General features: G+C 47.6%; 1 protein-coding gene across 3 annotated transcripts in view; it reads left to right on the forward strand.

Moving 5' to 3' along the window:
* The window catches only part of CCDC120 (coiled-coil domain containing 120), a 35,907-nt gene extending 14,792 nt beyond the window's left edge, over positions 1-21,115 (forward strand). For all 3 annotated transcript variants that reach the window (XM_088470294.1, XM_088470295.1, XM_088470296.1), the window contains exons 2-11: positions 4,276-4,327; positions 8,854-8,926; positions 10,696-10,829; positions 11,871-11,987; positions 15,174-15,414; positions 16,013-16,063; positions 16,180-16,342; positions 17,520-17,621; positions 17,724-18,602; positions 19,429-21,115. In XM_088470294.1, coding sequence (XP_088326420.1) covers positions 8,890-8,926; positions 10,696-10,829; positions 11,871-11,987; positions 15,174-15,414; positions 16,013-16,063; positions 16,180-16,342; positions 17,520-17,621; positions 17,724-18,602; positions 19,429-19,537 — 1,833 coding nt within the window. In that variant the 5' untranslated portion in view covers positions 4,276-4,327; positions 8,854-8,889 and the 3' untranslated portion in view covers positions 19,538-21,115. The remainder of the gene's footprint in view (positions 1-4,275; positions 4,328-8,853; positions 8,927-10,695; positions 10,830-11,870; positions 11,988-15,173; positions 15,415-16,012; positions 16,064-16,179; positions 16,343-17,519; positions 17,622-17,723; positions 18,603-19,428) is intronic.
* Positions 21,116-22,193: the final 1,078 nt, after the last annotated feature.

Consider the following 22,193-nt stretch of genomic DNA (forward strand, 5'->3'; position numbering starts at 1 on the left):
AGTCCTATGAGGCAGGAACAATGTGAATAATAATCTCTGTACAATGCTGCATAATATGGTAGTGGTATATAAATAAGCGATAACTATTATGTATAATTGTCTGCTGACCCCTCACTGAGTGAATACAGCACCAAGTCTACCAGGCGAGACCTGACTTCTGTGCGAGACTCTTGCAGAGACCCAGGGGGAGATGTACCAAACCTTTGAGATAACAAGGAGTTGCCCATAGCAACCAAGGGGTTGGGTACAGGATCTCGGCGGTCGGGATGCCTGCACTCGGGATTCTGTCACCGGGATTCCGACTGCTGTCGGGATTCTGTCACCGGGATTCCGACTGCTGTCGGGATTCTGTCACCGGGATTCCGACTGCTGTCGGGATTCTGGCGCCAGTATACTGAGGGCCGGCTTCACGACCGCATTTCGGGAGATTAGGCAAGTATGAGTTAGATTCTGATATGTTGGTACTTCTATCTCTCTCCAAAGCTTGATACATCTGCAAAAGTCATTGTCGGCCCACAGTGCAAATGCTTTTGTCATCACGTTGCTGTTTTATGTGCTGATTTGCACTGATTGGTGGGCCAAGGCCGGGGCAGTCTTCCAACGTACGATAGGAGTGGTCATTGTACTTTTTCCTCCGTCTGAAAATGGCGTCCTGTATGAACGGTTCTGCATCGGCGACCTGCCCGCGTCTGCCTAGTCATTCCCTACTAACCTCCGGGGAATGCCTTTTTGAAATCCAGAGATCTTGCGACCAAATTAATTCTGTGTCTCGCAGTGCAGTAACCATCATCACGCATGCGCAGTACTTCCAACATCGGCCGACTGCGTGCATATTGGCATCGCCTGCGGTTAGCGTCCGGCTCAGAATCAGGCTTTGCGTGTGCAGGGTGTAGCGTTGACTCTTGGCGGCCCCGTGCACATAAGGAAGCAGTGTGAGGCCGGACCTTGTGGTTTGTTAATGAGCCTGTGATTTCCACATCAGTACAACACGGAGAACAATAACCTGACACTATTTTTGTACCAGTGGTTAGAACACTCTGCCCTATATTTAAAAGCGTTCACACAATATTTATTTATTTTATTTTTTTTCTAATGAACTTTTGAAAAGGGCCCTCATATCGGGGCTATCCCTACTAAGTCGTGACAGCTGGGAGATGTACAAACGTAGCCCCCTCCCCCCACATTTTTAAATAATATTATTAGAACTACTATGACTAGCATATTGGACTGGGAGTCAGCTGGGTTGACGGGTCTAACCTCTCCCTCCTTCGCTTCCTACACTAACCCTGGCTGCGACCACGCAGTGGGAGCCGATGTGCGCCCTCCAGCTCCAACTGCGCATGTCTGACTCAGCACAGACCACGCACGATTGTTATATGATTATTCTGTAATTTATGTATTTATAACCGCTTAGTAGATACCTAACTGGGGCCCTGTACTAGAGGGCCGAGGCCTTGGAGACGGGAACTGGGGCCCTGTGCTAGAGGGCCGAGGCCTTGGAGACGGGAACTGGGGCCCTGTCCTAGCGGGCCGAGGCCTTGGAGACGGGAACTGGGGCCCTGTACTAGCGGGCCGAGGCCTTGGAGACGGGAACTGGGGCCCTGCGCTAGAGGGCCGAGGCCTTGGAGACGGGAACTGGGGCCCTGTGCTAGAGGGCCGAGGCCTTGGAGACGGGAACTGGGGCGCTGTATTAGAGGGCCGAGGCCTTGGAGACGGGAACTGGGACCCTGTACTAGAGGGCCGAGACCTTGGAGACAGGAACTGGGGCCCTGTATTAGAGGGCCGAGGCCTTAGAGACGGGAACTGGGGCCCTATACTAGAGGGCCGAGGCCTTGGAGACGGGAACTGGGGCCCTGTACTAGAGGGCCGAGGCCTTGGAGACGGGAACTGGGGCGCTGTATTAGAGGGCCGAGGCCTTGGAGACGGGAACTGGGGCAGCGTCCCTTCAGCTCCTACCTAACCAGTCCTGGCTCTGCTGGACCCTAGTGTCAAATGTGTCACTATATTATACAAAACTCAAAAGTGTATATGTAAGATGTGGACTCTGGAGTTTACATGTTATCCCTAATTTCACTGGAGGAGGAGGGGGGGTTACAGTGTACAGGAGGCAGCCCGTACAGGAAGCCTGAAGAGTACTCCTGGCCTGGGAGCTGAAGCAGCTGCTGGGTGACTCAGTGAGCCGAGCCTGGCGTGTCCTCGCTTGCTGGCTGTTTACATGTGTCTGTGTGCACTGCACATGTCTATATTGAGTAAGGCTCCTGCAGATTACTGACGTTTCCTGCTGATATTGGACACAAGCCAGACATTAACCTGTGCTGGGGAACCATCCATGACAGGCCTATCAGACTGCGGTGAGTGCAGTCCTCCTAGTAATGGAGTCACGTGATGACATCATGCCGAGTGCTGACGGTGACCTTGTGATGTCAGCTGAGGGTGACGTCACTCTGACCCAAAGAGCTCACTGTCACTTTGTTCCCTTAGAACTTCTAATGACATCATGCCGAGAGCATGAAATTGTTATCATGATTTCATCATCAACTCGGATAAGGGTGACATTACTGACCCAAAAGAGCTGACGGTGACACTGTTCCTGTGGTGACCTCATCCTACATAGGAGAAAAGTTGCATTTAACCGGCGTGAAGGCTAACTGGGCACATGCCTGGGCATCATATAGGCACTCCACCCCCAGAGTCCCCTCACTACCACATCCCTGTCGAATCTGCACGTCCTCTGTGGGTGACTTCCCCCTGTGAGTGGTATGAAAGTGTATTCTCAGCTAAACTACGTCACAAATGTTTCCATTCCCGCACGTTACAAGTAATGAAGTTATACATAAAAAGAAAGTGTCCATATATTTATTTATTTTTTCACATTTACATTTGTCCTGCCGTCCAGCTACATGCAAAACCAAGATGTGAACTGTATGTCCAAGCCCTAAAAATACAGATGGAGTGAAGTTTATTGCAGTGAGCCGTGCAACGGGGCTGAGGACTAAGTGGATCGTTAGGGCTGCTTTTTATGACCAGTGTCTTGATTAGTTTGGAAATTAATAACGATTTATCCTGTGTCATGGTGAACTTTGCTACAGTAATCTCTGCCACATCTGCACAGGCGGCGTATAAATAGGGAGGACAGGGAAAACCTAGGGGACAGTGAGCTTGCGAGCAGGGCCCTCCTACCACTTTGTGGCCTGGCAATACCTGGTCTTGTCTTATCATGGTGATAGTCCCCAATTGTAAAACGCTATAGAGTATGCAGGTGATATATACTGTATATACTACTGTGTGATTTTATATATATATATATATATATATATATATATATATATATAATTTTTATTATTATTTTTTTTGGGGGGGGGGTTATATATGGAGGTGATGGAGCAGCGAGTCTCTCGAGGCCCTGTAGGTGTGCGATTGAACCGAGCTAGGTGTGTTTCATAGAGCTGTATTAACAAGCAGGGAGTGCAGGGTTATATAATTGTGTAATTACACCGGTGACATCACTGCAGCGGACACTGCCAGCAACACAGTCTGTTATTTGTACTTGGAAACTATTTGTCCCCCCTGCAAAGACCTGCCCTTGTGATTCACCGGTGCTTCTACAGAACCAGTTACAGTTACCGTATGTTACATCATACACTGGGCACAGCACACAGAACTACATGTGACAGGGCAGCCTGTGCACATGGCAAGACTGGCGCTAGAGCTGGAGGAACAGTGTAGCGATGGCAGCGTTCCCTCGTAGGCAGCTTTAATTTTACTTTTATTAAAGTGGTTTTTTTTTTTGTTATATAACAATAGAATTGTATTGAAGAATTTTTACAATACAATATGCCATAAAACCATTAAATAAAAAACATAAATGAGGAAAGGGGGGGCCAAAATAATCCACAGCGGATAAGAGGGTACACTCACATGGGGTGATCAGCACCCAATAATGATAAAGGAAACAAATAAAAAAATACAAACGCGTTAAGGGTAGGTATGAAACGCGTACACATTACATAGTTTTGAAATGGAGAGAGAAGGGGTCCTGAATACATCAGGCGTCATTGGGAGCGATTTGTCAGAGGGGAAGAGACGGAGGAAGGACACAGAAGACCAATGGTCTCCATCTCATCACTTCTTTCCTTTAAAAAAGTTTTGAATCTACTATAAAGTATAAAATATCCATCCGCTGAGTAATATTTATTATTATCTTTTATTATAGAACCGTTCGGCTCTTTACCCTCAACATATAATATTAATATGGTTTTTCTCTCATGGCTCTAGGTTCAAGGCAGCGCTGGGAGGTGAATGGCTGTTTGCCGGATCACACACGCTGGTGAGAAATGTCGCAGTATATTATCTATGTGTGGGTGCATTGACGACATTAGTACATAACACTTATTTCAGTACATTAATGTGTGTGTGTGTGTGTGTGTGTGTATATATATATATATATATATATATATATATATATATATATATATAATGAAAAAGAACTGAGGGCGCTAGAAAGGTGCAGATATATAAATGTAGACCCGGTTTCTTAACCGTATGATTAGTTCCTTGTTGTGGTGAACATGTCTTTAATTAATTCTGGTTCCTGGAACCAATGAGGGTGGAATCTTCTTGTATTAGTTCCAGGAATACTCCATCAATGGATTAAATGAAACTTCCTAGAATTAGACCCTCTGACCAAGAAAAAAAAAATCACCTGAAAAATGGCCGAAGGGCCTCTTGTTAGTAAAATACCAATTTGTTTATTTATTTATTTTTATAAAAAGTTTTTCAAAAATTTAAATTTGCTTACATCCAATAAAATGGTGAAAAATACCCAGCGCCTATGTGGGGCAGATGTAACTTCACATCATCACCCCAAAGGGTGTGAGCTCTATGGTTGATAACCTCACTGGTGGCGGATGGATTTTGGCACCAAAACAGAGACTCTATGTGTTTTGTCCCCAGCATGGGACTTCTTCAGGGGTACAATCAAAATTGGACAAATTACTCCACAGATTCATACAGAGAACAATGTCCCAAAAAACGTGGCCAAGAATACAGTGTGTCAGAATGAGTCAATTGCTCCACAAATTCATGAAAAGACTAACAGGGGTATTCAATTTGGAGTACAAATTTCGGAATCGGCGATAAATTATCGCCGATGGCGTAATTTTCGACGATTTCAGTTATCCCCGTATTCAATTTCAAAGACTTTTCGCAGGTTCGAAAAGTATTTGAAAAAAAAAGGGGATAACTTTGCACCACTGAATAGGTGGCGAAGAAAAGTGCAGAATTGGGGTTTAGGGGTGCAGGCTTAAAAAAAATAGCCAGCAACCCTGGGAATGTCATTTAAAAATAAACTGTGTCAAAAAAAGTAAAAAACAAAAATTAAGGACACCCCAAAAAAAAAATTTAAAAATTGGGGTGAAAAAAAAAATAAAATGGGGAAAAAAAGTTTAAAACAGGGAAATAGGTTCAGGGCTCTTCTGCAAATATGCGGCAGCTGTTTTCTAGAATAGGCTATTAGCGGCAGGTGCATTTTCGCAAAATTTTAAAAAATTACTTTAGGGACATAAAAATATGCTAGCACCCGTTTTCATGTACCCCAAATTTGATGGGACTACTTAAAAAAACGAAAAAAATAACCTAAGTGCTCTTCTGCATCACTTCTTCAATGTCTGAAAAAAAAACACCTGCCGCGGCTATTTAAAACCCCGACTTTAATTTGCAGGCGAAAACGGGGGTACCCATAGTGATCCCCCATGTCTGGACAGCTTTAGGGGGGTCCTACAATTTATTCCAGGTAAATCTCGTTTTTTTCGCCGATCCTATTTCGCAGGCTCCCGTTTTCGTAGCTTTTTAATTGAATACAGGGATAAAGCGGGCACGCGCCCGATACTTTATCCCAGGAAAATCCGCGATGTGGAGCGAAAAGTCCAGCACGGACTTTTCGCTACAAATTGAATACCCCTGTGAAGCTCCAAATGTAGCTTCAAATCCACATCAATTGTGTGCCCAGGAAAAATCTTCCGTCAGAGGTGTGTATGTATATGTGTATATATATATATATATATATATATATATATATATATATATATATATATATATTATAGTGTGTGTATTCATTAATTATCACTTGCCAAACTTGTAAATGGGTTAGGGGAATCTGGGCCCCTCTGCGACCACATGAGCTACGGTTGCCTAATGAATGATTGACGAGGTCCGAGGTGCCGGTGGCCCTGATACAGAGGAGGTGTATACACTGCAGATGTCTGACGTAGTGAATTGTTTTTTAATCTTTATTTTCTACTGCACATGCGCCTGTCGCATCACGCATACGCCCCGTTTGTGTCCGTACAGAGCCGCAGTAGTAATCTCAGGTGCACGCAATGAGAAGCGTAGTGGGAGGTGTGCCAGAGCATGCAGGGAGCTGGTCCGTCTTATGGGCGTGTTGTGAGAGAGTCGCGGGCGTGTGGGTGAAAGCGGTTGCGTAAACAGACGCACGGTCGCCACACACAGACGGCGAAACTGCGAGTGCCAAAGGGCTGGTGTCAATTCCGACGGTGTCACCAGCAATCGGCACTGCTGCGAGTACTGACGTCGACAGCGGGCGTCTCACTCCCTGCACATTTGGACGCACATTTGCGGGCGCCGCCAATAGGCACAGCAGCTGCCTCCTCTGCGTGAGTAGTATCTTTGGTAGGAGAGAATGCGGGTATGTGGCAATGCTGCTGGTGTAACGTTAGGCAGGGACATGACATAGCAGCAAGGCGTGGGCTACAAGCCACTGACAAAGGAATGCATTGTGTTAATGAGTGACAGAAACGCTGTAATGTGGAGGTGCGCTCTATTTTGGATTAGGCTTTAACCTCCCAGTATCAGAATGGGGTTAGACAGATCCGAGGCTTCATTCCACCAACAATGCACTTTCTGTTGGGTAGCTGCTGGATAGAGGACTCCAGCGCCTGATCTGGCAGCGATGCGGATGTAAGCGTCAGGTCGGAGACGGGTTGTCTGGTGAGACTGGCAGGGCCGCACGTGACCTTTTGTTACAGCTTGTGTATGCTGGTAGGGCACGGCTGTGTTGGAGTTGCCGAGCAGGATGGTAACGGGCGCTCCTGTGGTGAAATCACTGCGGCAGATGACTGCCAGGCTTTAGATAATGTACGGTGTGATATAGAGGTAGATGTACTAAGTCTTGGAGAGAGAGATATAGGGGTTTATGTACTAAGCCGTGGAGAGAGCTATAGGGATCTGTGTACTAAGCCTTCGAGAGAGAGAAAGTGGACGTCGATAAAGTACCCACCAATCAGCTCCTATTCTTTTTCAAAAACAGCCCATAAAGTCAGTTATCTCTCTACCAGGTTTGTTGTCTGTACCGCCTGTCGCTTTTTACTTGTCATGATATAATTATTATATATCATATAATTTAATATATATTTATTATCCATGCATAATATATATATATATATATATATATATATATAACATTTATCCCATGGATCGATAGTTTATGTTTATTGTTGATATAAATTGGATGTAGGGGGAGTGTAGACTGCAGAAGGCTACAGAGTGGTGTGTGTGTGCGTGCGTTCAAAAAGACGGTTTAAAAAGAATGGCCTGGAGCAAGGCTCTGTTCTTGTGAATACAAAACAGATTAACAGCTTCTTCTGTTCAGCATAACATTACATTGTCGCTGGAATCTTAAAGGCACCAAACAGCCATACGGAGCCTGCCATTCCTGCATTTTGCTCATAGGTAAAAACCAGGCTTAAGTGTGTGTGCGTGTAATGTGTATAAATCTAAACTGATGAGGGGTAGTGAAGTATTTCCTCCCTTAATAATTACTAATGAAGTGCTGATGTCGGCCACAAATTTTTAACTGCTGCAGCAAATCCAAATCCAGTCTCTAAACCAAGCACGTGTTACCTAGGAGGCCGCAAGAAAATGACTCAGACTCTAGTTTGCATGTTAGAAACATTCCCTCATCATAACCGGCTATTTCACCTGTCAGCAGTATTGGGCCGGATGTATTGCTGCCCAGGTGTATTATTTAGCTCAGTAATACACAAGGACATTTACGCAGTGCGAGTTCCAGTTTGGTCACTGATTCCTGTGGTCAGATGGGGGGGAAAGTGGACGGATCACTGTAGTATGACCAGCAGATGACCGAGTGCTGAGATGTGGTTGTGGCCACGCACAGTACAATATTGGGGCAATGTGCATGGCACCTGGTAGTAATGTTGCTTCCTGCACACTTCCCCTCCTTACACTACGTCGTCTCATTATATAGTTGTGTTTGATGCACTTTGCATGTGAAAGGCCTGCTGAGAGCCAAGAGCTGAGATGTGAGCACAACCAAATCCGCATCTCTTTGTCGCTGTCTCGGTTTCACTCTCTGTCTCCCAGGAAAAAGTTTACAATAAACAAAAACTTAGTACATTGCGCCTCTTTTTGTACTGGGAACATCCTGCCTTTTATTTATTTTACTGCCAGTCAGATGTGCTTGGAGCTGGCAGCATGTTTCCCCTCAGATCATACTATAGGCCATTCGGTGCCAGCTCCAGGGTTGGACTTTGCATCAGATTAACTTTGTCACCCCTTCCCCCGACTCCTTTCTATCCCATTATTTTCCTTTTCTCTTCTCATTTCAATTCCAATAAGCTTTATCGGCAGGGCACAATGCTATTACGTGTTAGCATAACATACAGGGGGCGGCTGAGTGTGGGGCTGAGGGTCTTTAGCCAGGTACAGAGGCAGAATATGGTCTTGTGCTCCCCCCTTCTCTTTCCCCATGTACTGTAATGTCCTGCTCCCCCCCCCCTCAGAAGTAATTATTCTGACCGGCCTCTCCCCTCATTATAGGCTTCCTGCAGCACTGACTGAAGCTGGATAATCAATATGGAGGTGAAGAGTCCCTGCGGGATTACTACAGCAGGTAAGTGTAATATAAGTGTAATATAAGAGTGTGTGTAATATAAGAGTGTGTGTGTGGGACCCTAAATAAACACCCCTGGCAGGGCCGCTGTTACCAATAGGCCATCCTACGCCCTATGACGTCACTCAGCCAGTGATGATCGCTGACATGGAGGAGAAACGAACAATTACTTCATAGCTGTCGGCAGCTGTTCCTCAGTGTCAGTGATGGTGCTGGGCTGTGAGGTCACTGTCCAGTGTCGCACTCCCAGACTGAAGGGAGAGCAGGGGATATCTCCCCCTAGGGCAGGGGTCAGGGAACTTTTTTACCTTTTACCCCAAAATATATTTAGATAGGCCGACATTACCCCCTTGATTTGAAAGGAAGGAAATCATATAGTAGTGCCCCCATATAATGCTCCTGTAGTACTGCCCCCATATAATGCTCCTGTAGTACTGCCCCCATAGTTATGCCCCTGTAGTAGTGCCCCCATATAATACCCCTGTAGCAGTGCCCCCATATAATGCCCCCATATAATGCTCCTGTAGTAGTGCCCCTGTATAATGCCCCCATAGTTATGCCCCTGTAGTAGTGCCCCCATATAATGCTCCTGTAGTAGTGCCCCTGTAGTAGTGCCCCCATATAATGCCCCTGTTGTAGTGCCCCCATAGTTATGCCCCTGTAGTAGTGCCCCTGTAGTAGTGCCCCCATATAATGCCCCTGTAGTAGTGCCCCCATATAATACCCCTGTAGCAGTGCCCCCATATAATGCCCCCATATAATGCTCCTGTAGTAGTGCCCCTGTATAATGCCCCCATAGTTATGCCCCTGTAGTAGTGCCCCCATATAATGCTCCTGTAGTAGTGCCCCTGTAGTAGTGCCCCCATATAATGCCCCTGTAGTAGTGCCCCCATAGTTATGCCCCTGTAGTAGTGCCCCCATATAATGCCCCTGTAGTAGTGCCCCCATATAATGCCCCCGTAGTTCTGCTTGTACAAAAAAAAAAAACACTTGCCTTAATCCCCGCTCCTGCATCCGCCTCCGTCCTGTCCGTCCGGCTGCTCCTCGGAGCTATGGGAGAGACGTCATGGTGTCTCTCCCATAATGCGCATGGAGAGAGCCGGAAGCTGGAGTTCAGAAGAGAACTGCAGCCTCCGGCTAACTCAGCGGTGCAGGGAAGGAACCGGGCGCCCGCTGGTAATAACATCTCAGCGGGCATCCGGCTTGGAGCCTCCCTGCGGCACAGCCGGGCATGCATATGAATCATCTATATTATAGAATGATTCATATGCATGCCCGGTTGTCCGTCCATTACCCCCAGGAATTTCATTTTTACCCCATGTGGGTTAATTTACCCTTGTTCCCTGACCACTGCCCTAGGGTAAAAAGCAGTAGGCATCACCGTACTGGTGGCGTGTGGGGTTGGGCTCCACCTGTGGCGAGCACCGTGCTTCCGCAGACCCTGATGACCGATGCCGCTGTCATCGAACAGCCATCGGTAAACTTTGACACCGTTTTTGCTGCCTTGGGAATACATTTGGCTTTTCTGTTGAGTCTTTTCCCATTCTTACATTGTGGTAATGTAGCAGCCTTACTGGGCCGGTGATGCCCTGTGGTTGGGAATATGCCGTTACTAGATTAATTTTTCCCTCACCTTTTGTTAACCCCCCCCCCCCCCTTTGTGTCCTTTTATAGTATAACCAAACAATACTTTAATCCAGTTCTACGATCCTTTTGTCATAAACTCAATCCCGGGGCCCCCTTGCCTTATGTACCCCCTCTCTTCCCAGGCGGTGCCCTGTTTGATGCCAGCTCCAAGCAGAGGGCTCAGCTGATATCCGAGCTGGCGGAGAAGCAGCGAGATCTGCAGGAGTCTCTGCGACAGAAAGTGAATGAACTGAGGAGGCTGTGCCTGCAGGAAGCCGTGAGTATCACCAGCCTGGCGCCCAGGGGCGGCCGTGTAACTGGGCACCTGACACAAGCAGCAGGTCTTGAGGGGGAAACAAAATAACAGATGATTTTTGTTTTTAAATAAGCTTTTATGCTGTTACAAATGTTTAAGTGACAGATTGTATTTGTGCAGGGCTAATAATGAGTAAAGTAATTGTCTTTTGAAGTGTAGACCACTCTTATTCAATGGGCATGGTGATCCCCGCAGGCAACTGAGGACAAGCCCTGGTAGCCTTTAAAAACGTAGTTTCTACCAGTATGGCGTCATCCTCTTCGCCCCCCCACCCTTCCCCTTCAACTGTGATAAGTGTGACCCCATTTGTCTATATGGTTCTCTGAGTATTGATTTATTTTTATTTTTTTTTAAACAACTTTATTTAGGATTACAAATCTATCAAAAGGGAAATAGTTTTCTGACGTCCAACAGGGTATTTGCAAAAGGTAGCAGCTCGGCCATTAGATTCCACTATGAAGACCCCTCGTTATAATTAGGGAGCATGTCAAATGGAGGAAAACAAATCTAAAAATCAAACCAATCGTCTTAATCCCGACGGTTACGTAACCCTGTCATTAGCCGGTATAATGCATTCCACAAGCTTTATTTCTAGACGTAACATTAGCCCTTGTTCTGATTGGAGCCCAAACCATAAACTTGTCTAAAGCCCTGAAGCTATCGAAGTCTTAACACCAACCCTCAAATGTGAAATTCTTTCTTTCTTTTTATTTATTGCACTCTCTCTGCTTTCGGAACGATTTAGCAAATTGCCCACTTACGTTAATCATTACTAATCTCTCTAGACCCTGCTTCCCTTAGTGTGATTATGACGGTGTAAAGAGGGTGACACCGTGATTAATGAATGTGTCCTGTCCTACTAGCTGTATTGACTGACCCCATCAAACCAAGAGTAATGTGCCAAACCAATCCCCCCCCCCCCCCCCCCACGCTCTCTAACCCCTTCATTACTCAGCAGCCAGTTACTGGGCTGAATATAACCCTTTGTTTCCTACCCTGCAGGAGCTGACGGGACAGGTGCCCCCTGAGTACCCTCTGGAGTATGGCGAGAGGCCCCCGAACGTCGCAAGGAGACAGAGGGCGTTTAGAATGAGCGCTGCGGCTGTGACGAGGGCAGAGGTGAGATTATGAAACGCAATGAGTGGCCATGACATCCAGGAGACATCGGGGCTGCGGCTGTAAAGCCGTCACTGTCACACAGCTGATTGTATTATTACATTCGTGTATTTCTGCCCATATTTTTTTATAAACACACTTCCTGCATCACGCGCTTCTGGAATGTGGAAGAGCCAGGTCCTCCTGAGCGTGCGTAACCAAAAATAACACCAAAAAATCCGTCCTTTAGCTGCGGGGAGGGAGGGGGGGATGTACTAACACCCATTAATTAGAGAGTGCCCCCTTTTCCTGCAAAATGAGACCCCCCCACTGATGCCGCCATCATGATGTGCAGTTTCATACTCTTCCGTAGAACGGCCAGGACAAATAGCCGTATGATGTAATAAATCTGCATTGCAATGTGGGATGGGTATATTTGCATATGATTCTAATGATGTGTCCTCACACATCTAGCCTCAAGACGCCACGTAGCGCAAGATACCTGACGTGAGTGAGTCGCCAGGTGCCGTGCAGCTCTGCTAGTGCCGGGCACCTTTTTTTGGGGGCCAAAAATGCGTCTTAGGTCCCCATTCAATTAGCGTTTTCGGTTACAAAGTTTCGCAAGTGACGTAATTTCGCAAGCGGAAACTTGTCCCCGTATTCAATTGTGGCGACTTTTCGCTGGTGCGGAAACGCAATGCAATGTACCCGGTGGAAAAGTTTCGCCTATGAATAGCAGTCGAAAAAAAAGTGCAGAATTGCGGTTTTGGGGTGCAAAGGTGAAGAAACCACCCTGCACCCTTAGGACAGGTCCCCAAAGGTAAACTGCGTCATAAAAAATCCTAAAATAATTAAAAGAACACTCCAAAAAAAAAAAAGATTTTGGAAAAAGGGGGCGAAAATGTACAAACTTAAAAACTAACAAAATAGACTTTGGGAGGGGTCTGCAAGTATGGGGGAGTTTTTTGTTTATTGCAGGTGCTTGCTGAAGGTGCGTTTTTCACGTTTTTTAAAACCTCACTTTTTGCGATTTTTAACCATGCTTGCACCCATTTCCATGTACCCCAAATTTGCTGGGACTAGTTATTTCCAACAAAAAAAACTGCCTAATGCTATTCTTCACCACTTGTGCAAAGACGCTAATTAGCAGCTAACGAGAGCATTTAAGTGCCCCAAATAGCTTCAGTAGGGCTATTCGGGGGCATCTACCTTGATCCCCAATGTCAGTGCATCTTTTGGGGGGTGTCAGGCTGATTTCCTCAAATCTGACAGCAATTTTCGCCTATTTGCATTACGCCGGGTGCCGTTTTCGCCGATATCTAATTGAATACGAGGATAAGCGGGGACACGCGCGATACTTTTTCGCATGGAAAACCAGCGATGACGGCGAAAACCTCGCAAGGCGAAAAGTACTCGACTTTTTGCACCGAATTGAATATGCCCCTACATCGCGATGGGACTAGGACGCGCAAGGAGACTGCGCTGATTAATTTGATAAGCGACACTTGTATATCTGTGTGCAAATGAGTCTGTATACAAAGCACAACGGAACTTGGCTTGGAAAAAAAAACGCGTTCGCAGCACTTTGTCCATAGATTCAGATGCATGTTTGTTTTCCTTGCGTCTCCACCGTACAACAAATCCTTCCTGCTTACTATTCCCATCCCGCACTTCATGCCAATAGCCGTCCCTAGTTCCTGCTGTCTCTTAGCCCGCCTCACCCTAACCTTGCTGGCAACTCTTGCCCACTTTTGGCGTTGCCCAGTAATGTACAAGCACCTATTATTCAACTGGGGGGGAAAAGAAATCTCCAAAGTTCTGATCACAACATACAAACCACTGAAAATATGACTTTTTCTGCATTCTAAGTAAAACCACTTCCCCCGCGAGTACTCCGGTCGGTTAATGTAGACTGTTGGGATATGAGGAAGCTGGCATGCAGAGATCAGCACAAAGTCATGTGATCCAGTGTCGCAGGCTGTCTCGCTAAGGCATGAATTTCCGTTAATACAGTCTGCTGAGTTCTGAGTCCGTGTTATGTCGTACATTTATATAGGTCTAATCTATGCATACAGCTGGGGTCACAACAGTTGATTAATCTGCTGTGGTTGAGCCATGACTGGAAAGGCTTTAGGGTGGGGGAGGATTTATTAAACCTTTTAAAGATTGGAGTAGCTGCTCATATAGCATCCAATCAACTTCTAGCTAGCATTTATCAGGTACATTCTATAAAATGATAGGTAGAAGTTGATTGGTTAATATGGGAATCCTCTCCACTTGCCGTCTTCTCCACTATTTAGAAGGCTTAATGCATCTACCACCAAATTACTAGTTTGGACAGACATGAAATTCCGAAGCAGAATGAAACATTTTGTGGAACTGTTTTGAAATAGTTTGGTCATCTCTATTGGCAATTTAGACTGCCATCTAGTGACTATTTTATAGTATTACAGCTGGCTGGGTTGTGCATTATTATCTTTTAATTATATGGCCGCCGCCAATTTACGCACTACTGTAAAGCATACTTGCCTACCCTCCCGATTCGCCCGGTAGCCTCCCGAAAATCAGGTGCTGCTCCCAGCCCTCCAGTAAGGCAGGCAAGCCTCTCGGCGGCTGCTGACCCATCCGCCTCCCCCCCCCCTGTGGTTATAATAGAAATCTCCGCAGCGGGTGGGGGGGATATGACACTATTTACGCTGAATCATGTAATTTTTGGCCCCGCCCCTTGCTTCACAGTGCTGGTAATCTTGCCATTGTGTGGTGGGGGCTGGGCCAAAATGATGTGATCAAGTGGCCACGCCTCCAGAAATCAAGTGTAAACTGTCCAGCCACGCCCCCATATCCCGTTCTGGCTGCTCCCTCTCGGAAGTCGCAGCCAGAATGTCGGCAACCCTGCTGTAAAGAGAATAATTGTCATTCATATTGGTCCCTGCCCCATTGGAGCTTTACACTCTAAATACCCTAACATACAAGCTCACATACACGCTACGATACGTTTTGTATTGTGTGAGGACACCCAGGCAAACATGGGGAGAACATACAAGCTCCACACAGATAGGCCATGATCGGGAATTGGACTTGATCTAAGTGCCCAGGGACATCAATGCTAACCACTATGCAACCGTTCCCCTGACGGTAAAGTTGTGTTCGTTGATGAGTTGTATACTTTCCCCCCTTTATAACCTGCCTTTCGTGTCTCTTCTCCTGCAGGAAGTACAGTTGGAGCGCCTGGAGAGGGACTTTGCTCTGCAGCTGCAGATGGCGGAGGCAGCCCGGAAGCTAAGTGTAGCTGCTGAGCAGAGTGCGGAGCTGACTGTGGAGCAGCGCAGAAAGCGGAGGCTCGTTTATCTGGACGCTCTGCGCAGACTTCAGGAGTTAGAGGAACAAAGTAACAACCTGCGCAGGAAATTGGGGCTGAGACCCACGCACAGAGTTCCACACAGTCTGCTGGGTGAGTAATTGTGCCCGTTGTGTCACCTGCTAGGGAAGTGGGCACAGAGTGTGTACACTAGGGTCTCATCTAGTTTTTTTTTTTTTGGGGGGGGGGCGTGCTAGTGTGGCATCTAATATGTGGCCCGAGAGCATCGGTGTATTTCATGATCACTATGGCACCTAACCTGGGGACTGTGCAGCCTGGTGTGTCACTTGGTTGGGGACTGCGTGTTCCAGCACCAGGTCTCTGGATTGTGCCATCTTGTGTGACTATTGAGTGCGCCATTGTTGCACCTGGTCTGGGGTTTGTGCCATCTTGTGTGACTATTGAGTGCGCCATTGTTGCACCTGGTCTGGGGTTTGTGCCATCTTGTGTGATTATTGAGTGCGCCATTGTTGGACCTGGTCTGGGGTTTGTGCCATCTTGTGTGATTATTGAGTGCGCCATTGTTGGACCTGGTCTGGGGATTGTGCCATCTTGTGTGATTATTGAGTGCGCCATTGTTGGACCTGGTCTAGGGATTGTGCCATCTTGTGTGATTATTGAGTGCGCCATTGTTGGACCTGGTCTGGGGATTGTGGATGCTTTGTGACACATTTGTTTTCTTACCTTGCAGATGAAGCTTACCAGTCGGAGTGTAGCTCACTATCAGAGAGCGCTAGTTACGGTAAGTCCGCGTTACTGGCTACAGGTGTATCGGCAGTTTGGGTGGTAGACAGAAGGACAGTGAAGGGTATAAGTCACCGCTATGGTTTCACGTCTAACTCTGCTGTTCTCCTGCAGACGACGTCCTGGCTTCCGGTATAAGACCGGCCACCGGTCGGATCACTGAGCACTCCCGTGCCATCTCCAGCAGTCCGGAGAGGAGGGTCGGATGGAAGGCTTCACCCATGGAAATGTACTGTGAGATTCGCAATCGGCGAAATTCCATGGCCAGTGCGGCAAGGTGCGGTGAGCGGGCTGGGGCAGCACATTGATGCTCAGGTTTAGGGAGTGCAGAGGATTTATCTATATGTTAGCTAGAACTGTTCTGCCAGGAGTTGGGCCAAAGCTGTATTACTGTATGTGAGGTTTTTATGGAATTGTTTAGCTGGGGACTGGTTGACCAGATGCTGTATGGCCGGGTACTGAATGAGTTATAGAGCTAGGTGCTGTATGGTCGGGTACTGAATGTTATAGAGCCAGGTGCTGTGTGGCCGGGTACTGAATGAGTTATAGAGCCAGGTGCTGTATGGTCGGGTACTGAATGAGTTATAGAGCCAGGTGCTGTGTGGCGGGGTACTGGATGAGTTATAGAGCCAGGTGCTGTATAGCCGGGTACTGGATGAGTTATAGAGCCAGGTGCAGTATGGCCGGGTACTGGATATTTAATAGAGCCAGGTGCTGTATGGCCGGGTACTGGATGAGTTACAGAGCCGGGTGCTGTATAGCTGGGTACTGAATGAGTTACAGAGCCAGGTGATGTATAGCCAGGTACTGGATGAGTTATAGAGCCAGGTGCTGTATGAGTTATAGAGCCAGGTGCTGTGTGGCGGGGTACTGGATGAGTTATAGAGCCAGGTTGTGTATGAGTTACAGAGCCAGGTGCTGTGTGGCCGGGTACTGGATGAGTTATAGAGCCAGGTTGTGTATGAGTTATAGAGCCAGGTGCTGTGTGGCCGGGTACTGGATGAGTTATAGGGCCAGGTTGTGTATGAGTTATAGAGCCAGGTGCTGTGTGGCGGGGTACTGGATGAGTTATAGAGCCAGGTGCTGTGTGGCCGGGTACTGGATGAGTTATAGAGCCAGGTTGTGTATGAGTTATAGAGCCAGGTGCTGTGTGGCCGGGTACTGAATGAACTAGAAGTATCTTGGCAGGAGTTATATGGCCAGGGCTGTATGGCTGCAGACAGTTTGCACTAGTTCTGTATGAGGAGCTGTAGGGACTAGATTGGAGGCAGTTTGGATGAGTGATGGGTGGAACACAGTGGAGTGGCCAGGGGTGTTTGGCTGGGAGCTGTATGGACTGCACACCGCCATGAAATTCTGCTGCCTTCCATTTGTTAAACATACTCCATAATTTATTCATCTGCATTTCCGCAAGAATGTATTTGTTTTAATAGTTTTTTCTTTCCTACCCGCAGCCCTACTCGCTCCTTTCCTCGGAGTCTGTCCAGCCTAGAAGGTCGGAGTGTCCCCGCCACTCCCATACTGAGCCGCAATGCCTGCAGCAGCTCTGCTCTAAGGTGGGTACGGCCCCCCCCCCCAATGCTCAGATAACTGTGACGACTGAGGATTGGATGGATTCTGGATCTCTGCATCTTCAATGTCTTTTCCTTTCATTTCAGGTCGGAAGGTTCAGGGTTATCTCAGAAACAGTGGTCCGGAAGCCAAGACTCTCAAGTGGGCTTCCCCAGTGACCGCACAAATGTCCAGACAGCCCGGAACCGGCGCAGTAATAGTTCGGAAGCTCTCATCGAGAGACCTCCTCCTTCAGAGACGCAGGGAAAACCGTCCTTCAAAAGTTCAGAGGCTCTGAGTGAGCGGCCTCAGCCTGGAGCAGCACCATCACACCACCAACAGAGGGGGGCAAGGTCTCCAGATCACCGGACATCCACTGGCAACTCTCGGCTTCCTTATGAAGAAATATTACTAGACTATTATATGGAGCGACAGCAACAACAGCAGACACGAGGGTGGGTAGAACCTGAAGGCCACTGGTGGGTGGAACCTGAAGCTCCTTGGTGGGCAGAGCCCGATGGCAGTAGCCATTACTCACGAAGAGATGGTTATTACGATGGGTATCCAGGAAGTCCAGCCCTCCGGAGCCGCGCAGAAACCCAGCAGCGCAGGACTGTTGCCCGCAACAAGTCATGTGGCCCCCAGTTGACTGATGGTACCCAGTTTCAGCAGCCTTGGCATTCGGATGGCTTCCAACATCGCTCTGCTCCACAGGGCTCCCACCCAGGTCCACGGTCCAGGAGTCAGCCACGGGCCCCTCCCCCTGAGACAATGGAGAGGAACGTGCACAAAGCTTTGGCACTGGAAGGACTCCGGGACTGGTACTTGCGCAACTCCGCTGCACCTGGGGGAGTGCAAAGGGGCCCTATTCCCTCCCACGTGCAATATCAGCGATACTATCGCACTGGGTACCATGACGGACACTATCAGGCTGGATCCCCTCTTCCGCATTCAATCAGTTTTACTGGGGCCCCTCTGCATGGCAGGTATGAAATGCTTTACTAAAACCCCTCCTCCTGTTCTCGTGCATGCTGCCTCTACCCTCCTGGCAGGTCCGTCCGGCTCTACAATGACTTAAGAGTCTTATTTAATTACAGCCTTTAGTAGTATTATGACTCACACTTTTTGCCACTGCAGACAGAACACTGTTATTTAAAATGAAAAGAAAAAAAAAAATACAGCACGATATTGTGATTGGCTGGCCTATCGTGTGGTACAGCCAATCACAAGAGAGTACCAGAGGTGGGGGTATCAGATGTTGCAATCCTCCTTTTCTGATATCATGATATTTGAGCTATATAGACGTTTTCAGAGGGTAAATTATGGGTAACATTTTTTTATTTTTTTTTATTGGGGGGGGGGTTGGGTAGGCCCTTTAAATTCTCAATGTGGGTGTAGGCTGCTTTCGTCATCTCTAATACTTCTTTCTGCTTCCCCCTTTTTTATTTGTTCTTCCTGTTCCACCCACTGTACACCATGTTCCCCATATTACACCCATGCTGTTATCTATTCCTGGCTCTTTTCCCCTCCTGGTCACTTCCCTCCATCCCCAATACCGACACTACGATTTATCTTGTTTCACTGTAATCACTCCTTCGCTTTTCTTTTTCATTTTATTTTACTCTTTTCTCTCATTTGCGCTTCTCCCCCCCTCCCCCAAACGCTACTAATTTCACCCTGATGCCGAAACTTTCCCCCCATCTTATATATATATTCTCCTGTATTTATCACACTGCCTGATCCGCCCTTCACTCGCCTCCACCTCCCCCCCCCACCTCACACTTCTCATCTGTCACCTGCCCGCCACACCAGACACTTCTCAGAATACCTAGACGAGGACCTGTATAGCCAGACGGCCATGCCGACCCGGTCACAGGGTGAGCAGTCCGCTGAGGGTACTCCGCCCGGGACATTAGTGTGAGACACTGGATGACGACCCATCCCTTTGGGAAATGAAGACAGATCTTCCACCAGGAACAGAAATCGGAGCATCCGCACTCATCTGATGGGTCCTTCAGCAATAAGACGACTTGTGCGGGTTTAGGAAGGAGGACAGGAATTGTCTCCGATCAATGGGTTTTGTCCGCTGTTATTGCCTCTTCATTCTTTAAGTGCAATAAGTACCCACCCTTGTGTTTTTTATTTTTTTGTCCATACTGGGTAGGACAGGGCTGGACTGCTGCAAGGAGGGCGTTCTTGTTCCCTCTATCTCACAAATGCCAAGTAACCTCCCTGGTGGGGGCTCGTTGTATAAATACTGTTTGTATGTTCAGATGAGTTTTGGGTCCTATTAGTTCTTACACTGGCGTGTGTCTCCTGATGTGTTTAGGGGGGAGTAAAGTGAGAAAAACGCTATTTACTATGTACAATGAATGATGCTGCCTAGCTGAATCTCTGCATCCCCCTCGGTCTCTGTACCCACTGTCTGACGGGCGAGTCCTGGCATCTAACCTTACATGTGTTTCACTCTCTGCTGGTGGAATCGTACCAGAGCCCTTCGCCAAACCAGTGGACTCAACGGAACGAAAACCGCTCTGCAGTGGTTTGCGGAGCCTCTCTATAAAGCACTGTATATTTTGATATCCTGTATTCACACTGAATGTTTGTAAGTAGGGACACTGGAGAGACTGGGGGGGCAATTGAAGTGGTCGCCGGAGGACGGGAGGCCAAGCTGGACTTGCAACCTCCTGTTGGTTGGGACGATCTTCAAAGAAGCGACCGACTTTGTAATATCTCTTGTGATTCGTTATTATTGTTACTAACACTAAATCGTGACTGGATAACACTGTGCAATATGTACAAACTCAAATTTTATTGGGGGTGGGGGGGGGCTTTAATTTGTTTATGGGGCGAGACAGTTTACCAATAAACTCTGGAAAAAATATGTACATTTATATATTGAATTTTATTCTCTGAAGGATAACCAAAGCATATCTAGGCCATGAATACCTCTCTGTCATACGGCTTATTTTCTCATTACACATCGAGCAGCTTCTTCCATCGTCTTCAAGCAGCATATTGGAATATATTGAAGCAGGGACGGGGAACCTCAGGCCCGGGGGCTGTATAAGGCCCCCAGAATCATTTGGTCTGGCCCTCGGAGCTTTTTTACGCTAGCCTCATCTGGCCAGCAGGGTGCCTAGAATGTCACCCTGCAGCCAGAATCTATGCAGCAGTGCCACCTAAAGCTTCCTTAGGACACTTCAGACGGTCACACCGCTACCCTTACAGCTCCCCGAAGCATCCTCAGGATGCTTCGGGCATTGCTAATATCACTGGCGATTGTGGCCCCACCCCTGTGTGACATCACATGGAGGGGGCGTGGCATGCAAATAATTTTGCACATATCAAAATGGCCCTAGGCGGGAAAAAGGTTCCCCACCCCTGTACTGAAGGATAGTAATGGAAATTGTGTAGACTGGGTGAATGATGAACTTCCCGTCTGTAGGACATCGATGATGTCACTGGTTCCTGAGAAGATGCCATTCCCATATATATTGGTCCCCCTGCCTTCTTTATCTGTAGGCTATCATTTAATAAAATGTAATCTGCTTCATCGATGGCACTGGGGCTGGATTTTTCTTGAACCATGGTTCCTCTCACAAGATGGCCGCAACCGCGCCGCCTAACTGACATCTGCTCTGTAAGTACAAAAAGGCACCACAGATGGAGGTTGGCATCAACTGACAAATTCTGCAGCCTGTGATCCCTGGAGTAGTTGGGGATGCTGGCAGTGGTGAGGGTACCCCAAGCCATGGAGTTTTGTGGTATATACCCCATGTAGTGGTTGGATAGAACCAAAGTTCTTTTAGTAAACAACTTTTCTACATATATTTTTTAATCCACCCCCTCAAAGCTGCAGTGTATTTTCACTACGCTACTGGGGCTATATTTACTAAAGTGCAGTTTGTTTGTTTTTTAGAAGTGGAGTTGTTGCCCATAGCAACCAATCAGATTCTACTTATTTACCTAGCACCTTCTAGAAGGTAATAACTAGAATCTTATTGGTTGCTATGGGCAACATTTTGATGGCAAAACTCCTAATCCCCCCCCACCCCCCCCCCCCCACTTAGTCACTGGACAAACCACTGCCACAATGGGATACAAAACTCAAATTGGTAAAACGAATACGTTTATTATAATCTGAGCCTTCAGGCCAGTCACTTAGATGCACGAGCCTTAGGCTGCATGGGAGAACTCTCAGGCCGCGTGCTTTGCCGCAGTTGCGTCTTTGTACTAATGCTGCTACAAAGTCATTCCTTGGTGGAGATGTGCGCTTCCGAAGTCTTGCGTCCGTACACGCTGAACTACCGCTTGCATCAGAGCTATGGCAGCTGCAGTTACTCCATCCGAGTATGGGCGAGCAATGCACATAAACAAGTCGCTGGGCTATTACAGATGTGCAAGTCCTTGTAAGTGCCTAAACCTAACCCCCCTCCCTGCAGCCTAAACCTAAGTCTCCTGGGAGGTTGCCTAACCCTAACCCCCCCTTCCCCTAGCCTAACCCTCCCGGGGGGGGCCTTACCCTGAGTCGTCCCCCCCCCCCCCCCCCCCCCGAGAGCCCCTAACCTGACCGT

The sequence above is a fragment of the Taudactylus pleione genome, unplaced genomic scaffold (assembly GCF_031769625.1).
Source record: "Taudactylus pleione unplaced genomic scaffold, aTauple2 ptg000013l, whole genome shotgun sequence".
Taxonomy (NCBI): Eukaryota; Metazoa; Chordata; class Amphibia; order Anura; family Myobatrachidae; genus Taudactylus; species Taudactylus pleione.